The 6,599-nt window shown below is 33.4% G+C and overlaps 1 protein-coding gene across 1 annotated transcript in view; it reads right to left on the bottom strand.

The window, feature by feature from the left end:
- Positions 1-6,599, bottom strand: part of LOC108765357 (band 7 protein AGAP004871-like) — a 32,835-nt gene that overhangs the window by 21,302 nt on the left and 4,934 nt on the right. Inside the window, exon 2 of the mRNA XM_018514031.1 lies at positions 2,153-2,254. Within this exon, the coding sequence (XP_018369533.1) occupies positions 2,153-2,254 (102 nt within the window). The remainder of the gene's footprint in view (positions 1-2,152; positions 2,255-6,599) is intronic.

The following is a 6,599-nucleotide window of genomic DNA, read 5'->3' as shown; positions in this document are numbered from 1 at the left end:
GAACTGCGGTACAAACGGGTACAAACGATTCTGAATTTGATGGCGTTTGAAAAATTTCATTATCTCAAAGTGGGGTGCTAACTTTTTTTTTAATTTTTTTTTCTCTCAACCCCTTGAGGTACAAACGAAAAGAACGGTGGTACAATTGGGTACAAACCTAGCTCTATCCAATGCATATAAAAAAAATTGTGTTTCTTAAAGTCGGGTGCCAGGTTCACATAGGTCCTGCTAGCTTGACAGAGGTCCATGAAACTTTTCATTTAACACGAGTTTATTAGACGCCGATTTTTGTTCATGAATTTTTGAAAGTTTCAGCCACATCTCATTCGCTGTTTCGCACGTGATAAGCGATCTGAGCTGCTTTGCTTCCATTGACGAGGAAATTATGAATACGGTTTTCGCGTTCTCGCGTTTCCATGCGGTCGCTGCCACCTGATCCTGATTTGATGACTTCTTCTTCTCGCCGTTGACTATATCTAACAAGCTGTTCGCAATGAACAATCTCGTAATTTGAAATTTTCAGGTTGTGAAATCATTTCCGTCGAATTTTGACATGTGTCGAGCCATCATCTCTCTCTTCCGACATTTTATTAGTTTTCTGTTTGCTATCGAAGATAACACAATCGAACTTCCAGATCTATGTTTATCAACCGACCATGTTTTCACAATGACGATTAAAATGCCGCGAAGAACAGCCACGCAACTTGGACGACCTGGGAGAAGCGCTTAGGCAGACTTGAAATGAAATTCCAGTAATTTAAATCCAGAGATGGGACAACGACTAGAAGCGGTGATTAATCGGGGAGGACGAAACACACGATATTAAATACACCCACGTACACGTACATGTCCATCTCCACCCCACACGCTTGCGCTCACGCACGCACGCGCCCACGTGTGCAAATTCCGTCCGGCAATCTCCACATGGTGCACATTGTGTAACGATAATATCGGTGGTAAACGTTATTTTTTAAGAAATGATGAGAATATTTCGAACATCCCTATCAAAAAAATATCATATAATAATGTAAAAGATATGTTTTACACGAAAGAGAGTTTTAGTTTTCGACATTTGTATTAAATTTTTCAAGAGAAATCTTTTTTATTTTACAGAGTATCGAAAGTACGGCATTTTAGAAAACAGAATATCGTTCTTTTATTCTAAACACAAAATTGAGGAGATTTTGTATTCCGTACATGTCATCAAAGTTGAAGTTAATTTTTTAATTTTAAAAGATCGACTTCATATTAGCATCGGTCATAATAAAATTTTTGCATGGAAACATGATATAAAACATTCGGGAGTTATGGCTTTAAGCTTAAAAACGTTTATTTAAACATTGTTTCGTAATCATTTTTTGCAGAGATACGTAATCCTTGATTCTGTCCTTTTTAACTACATTTTAATTCTAAATAATCCTTTAACTTCAAAATAAAATAACTTCGTTGTTATAATCAATTATTATTATTATCGTACAAACATTTGAAAAAATTATTTTATTATTAAATATAATACATAGAAATTATTATCCTATTGTTTCGATGATAATTACATGAGCACAAATAGCATGTATATGGAAGCGTTCATGATTAATTCTCGAAAACGATATATTGTAATATAACTTTATTATACATTATTGAATTTGGAAAAAAATAATCTTTAATTTGGTAAAAGAAGTTGGAAAATTTGAAAAACTGAGGGCGATGAGAGCATCTTTTAAAAAAGAATTAAAATTTTTTTTTCTTCGCAACTTTAAAGTTTTCTTAAAACCGTACAACTTTTGTATAAAAAATTTCTTTCTAAAAAAAAATAAATTTTTTATACAGTACTTCCGACGATATTCAGCTTGAAAGAAAAATACCGTTTTTTTTTTCAAAGGAATATTTCATCTCTTAAACATGAGTTAGCGCATGTATAAAAAAAACTTGTTTCTTAAATTTTTGTGTTTAACAACATATATCATGGAGAACAAATCGGTTCTGGACAGTCCTTTCGGTTGTGAAACGTCCCTAAGATCCACCTGACGATATAAATGCTTCAAAACATTCTTTCATTGATCAATTAGTAAAATTATTTCTTCCGATTACGCTGCAGTAAAGTGCTTCAAAGCATTTATAGCGTCAAGTGGACGACATCCAATATTTATGTTACCTGCAAATAACGGAGTTGCAAAGCAGCCGGTGAATCGCCGATAACTTCCGATGCCTCCCGCAGAGCCCTGCTGGCCTTCTGTTCACCCTCTGCGGCAATCACCTAGTAAAATAATTATGAAATTGTGGATATAGATAAAATAAATGATAAGTTTGCATAAAGGGAGAGTAACCGCCGATGACCTTGACCTTAATATATGTTGTACACTGTGAGTAACCCCCAACAAGTTTTAACAAGTTGGCGCTCGACCTTCGTTAAAAAGTTACAAGTTAGTTAAAGTTAAAAGTCAGAACGTTTGAAAAATGATGCTTTTTTTATACTACACTCGTCAACAAGGTTATAGGTAAATTTATATCAAAATTTCGCATATATAAATTCAAATAAGCGTAACCCCGCGAAAAATGGTCGCATTTAAAAGCTTTTTTTTAATTTTTAAAGATGAAGTCTGTACTTTACAAATCTTTCAATGGATTTTGAATCTATCCTTACCCCTACCTAGCATCTTTTAGAAAATAAGAACGTGTCTTTTTTATAGAAATTTTGATTGCTTTACGCAATCTACGGGGTGAAGTAATTTTTTTTTGTAAATGCCATGATAATCATCGTAGAGTATGGACGTTTCTCTTATAAATTAAAAAAATTAAGCTGTGTACAATTTCTTTCGAAGAGATACAGTGTATCAAATTTACTTGTGCATTTTATTTAATTAGCCAGCATTAGCATTACCCAATGCGCATCACGGAGAAGTTGTTAGTCGGATTTTGCGAATCTTCCGCCTCGTTTTCGGATGAAAATTTTGTAAATGTGTACGCATTTTGTTGTAAGCTCTAATTGAAACCTGAGGAATTTCTCATCATGTTCGATGCAATACTGCTTCCAATTGCTGCAGATTTGTTGGCGGTTCCTCTTATTTTCATAGTCTTCATCCCATCATATCTCATATATATTCAATGGGATTCAAATCCGCGCTCATTGGAGGATGTGATAGTATCTCGATGCTTTATCCTGATGTAGGACAATGTTCGCCCACATACAGCTAGAATTGCAATTAACTTTCTCGAAGAAAACAACATTGAGATGCTATCACATTCACCAATGAGCGCGGATTTGAATCCCATTGAACATGTACGGAATATGATGGAAAGAAGACTACGAAGATTAAAGAAATCGCCAACAATTCTGCAGCAACTGGAAGCAGCATTACATCGAATATGGTGGGAAATTCCTCAGGTTTCAATTAGAGCTTGCATCAATATGCGTGCACGTTTAAACAATGTTTTCCGTTATCTCGATAAAATTATCTAGATAATCATCTAGACGAAGAAATGGCTTTATCTTATCTTTATCTAGATTATTAAGAATATAGATTATCTTTATCTTATCTTAGATAAAAGAATTGTTATCTTTTTCAAACTATTTAAGATCGTACAAGAGTATTATAAGAAAGCTCCAAAAATTGAAACCAACTGAAATTGAATTCTTAGAAGAATTTATTATGATTATATCTCCTTTAGCAACAAGTCTTGATATGTTACAAGGAAAAAAATTAATTTTTTTGGTTTGGTGGCACCTACAATTACTATACTAAGATAAAAACTTACAAAATTAACACATTTAATATATTGTAATCCATTTGTAGTTGGAATGATTCAAGCTTTAGAAAAGCGATTTAAACATATTTTTGATCTTGGATCACCTGATAGTAAACCGTTTATTATATCTGCTATCAGTTTACCTAGATTTAAATTAAATTAGGCGCCAGAAGATAACATAGATTTATGTAAAGAACTTTTTTTAAAAGAAGTAGATAACTTGTTTGCAAAAATACAATTTACTCTCAGGCTAAACTTCCAGTAGTAGTAGTATTAGTAGTAGTGAGGATGATTTTTTTCGTGATGTAGACAAAAAAAATTGAGATCATTGTGACACCAGTCGTTCAAAGTAATATTGAAGTACTTTCATATTTAAAAAATAAATCTAAAGAAAATAAATATTCTTAATTTGTATCCACACGTCAAACAAATTTTTTTATGTATAACACATCATTGCCATTATTAATGCCAGTACAGCGCCTTTTTAGTTGTGGACAACAAATATTAATTCCACGTAGAAATCGATTATCAGACGAAATGTTCGAAAAACTTTTGTTCTTAAAAAATAAAGATTTATAAAAATATGAAATCGCGTTTTTTATATCCTAAATCGTTTTACTACCTAATATTTACTTAAAAACAAAATTATCTTAAAAATTATCTAGATGACATTTTTTTAAATTTGATCTTTTATCTAGATTGATGTAAAATTAATCATCTATATCTTATCTAGGATACATTTTTGTGTGATTTATCTTATCTACATCTAGATAATTTTTAATTATCTAAACGCAACGCTGCGTTTAAATGATGTCCGAAGACGTGTCAACCTCCCTGTGGTACGCATCGGGTAATGCTAATGCCGACTATATAATTGAATAAAATGCATAGGTAAGTTTGATACACTGTATCTCTTCGAAAAAAATCGTACAAAGCTTAATTTTTTTAATTTGTAGGAGAAACGTCCATACTCTACGATGGTTATCATGATATTTACGAAAAAAAATTACTTCACCCTGTAGAGTGCATCAAACTATGCAAATTTCTTTTTAAAAAATTACGTCCTTATTTTTGACAAAATGATTCAAAACCCATTAAAAACTTTGTAAAGTACAGACTTTACCTTTGAAAATGAAAAAAAAAACTTCTAAATGCTAACCATTGTCTGCAGAGTTACGCTTATTTTAATTTATGCGAAATTTTGATATAAATTTATTTATGTTATAATTTTGTTGACGAGTGTATATAAAACAGGAACTTTCTGCTTAAAAATTGTATATTTTATGATTTTCCATGCAAAACGAGATCCACCTCATCTCTCCCCCTGCCAAAAATGACGTCCGACTTTCCATATAAAGCAAGATTCACCTCATCTTTCCTCTATCTAGGGGAGTCAAATTAGAGAAAGTGCGGAGTGAGCCTGGACAGTCCAACCTCATAAGCAGAGGGGGACATAAAGTGGACCTCGCTTTGCATAAAAAATCGTACACTCTTAGGCAGAAGGCCCTCATCTTAACAGAGAGAGAGGTAAGGGTAGAACTCGCTTCGCGTGGAAAGTCCTGCGTCCTTGGCAGGGAGGGGGGGGGAGGGTGGGATGGACCTCTTTTTTTTCCTTTTGTCTTGTTCTTCCTCTATTTACTTCCAGAGCGAAACAAGATCAACAATTATTCTATTATAAATAATTTCGTGTAGAAGGAACACGTAAGAACGAGAGAAGGCTCTGTCCCTCTCCTCGTATGCCTATCCCGATTAATACTAATCTGACCCAACCCTTATCTGATTGTGAGATCAACCTCGTTTCGCGTGGGAAGTCGTGCATCTCTAAGCAGAGGCAGCGGGGTGAAACTCGCTTCGCGGTTGCATTCCCTTAATCGATCCACCTCATATTTCTCTCCCTGCCTTGAGTTATTTGATTTTTTATGTAAAGCAGGGAAATAATTACCGACATTGACTGTTAATAACTTTTTAACGAAGGACGAGCGCCGACTGAAACTTATTGGGTGTTACTCCGAATCATGATCTTGACAACATATGTCAAGGTCGAGGTCATCGGTGGTTGCTCTCTTTTTACGCATCAAATAAATTTTAACATATTAATAAAAGGAGGATACAGCCACAACGCAAGATGTTTTTAATGAATATCATATGTATTAAATATTTACGTTGATTATATAAAGATTATAAACGTTTCGATTACGATCTAGCTTCCTTCAGTATATCAATTAATAAAATAGTTAAATTATTAGGTGTACTTTGCTTCCGCCGTTTTCCTATGATGGCTTTAGCGGTAAGTGGTGGTCGAAATAAATAGATCAGTGTTGCCAGGTGCTTTCGTCGATTTTCCCCTAAAACAGATTACCCTCGGAATCTCCTTAAATCTCCCTAAGTGAGTTCCAAAAAAAACCCTAGATTTCTCCCTAAAATTGTTAAATATGTTCAAAATAAAATAACAATGAGCCTTCTACAATAAGCCGCAAGTCAGAACGTCAGAAGTCTTAACCAGCCTTAACCAAGTCGTTCAAGTTGGCTGTTGGCCAACTTCACCGATTATGACTTAAGATCGCTTAGAACTCCTGACCCATAAAAGTTTCCATTCAAATTAATATTAATCTTATATATTAATATACATTTGAGAAGGGAGAATAAAAAATATTTTAAAACTATTTTTAAAGGTTAAATTAAACTAATATTATCATATGTCATATATGACGTATTTATTAATTTAAATTAGTAATAAACACAAATATGATAAGTACATGAACAATATAAGTATATATATATATACAGGGTGGACCATCTGAAGTGATCCAGTCAAATATCTCGAAAACTAGTAGGGATAGAGAAAAATGTTTCGT

The sequence above is a fragment of the Trachymyrmex cornetzi genome, unplaced genomic scaffold (assembly GCF_001594075.2).
Source record: "Trachymyrmex cornetzi isolate Tcor2-1 unplaced genomic scaffold, Tcor1.1 scaffold485, whole genome shotgun sequence".
Taxonomy (NCBI): Eukaryota; Metazoa; Arthropoda; class Insecta; order Hymenoptera; family Formicidae; genus Trachymyrmex; species Trachymyrmex cornetzi.
Note: the sequence above shows the minus strand (reverse complement) of the source record. Positions and strands in the feature narration are given on the sequence as shown.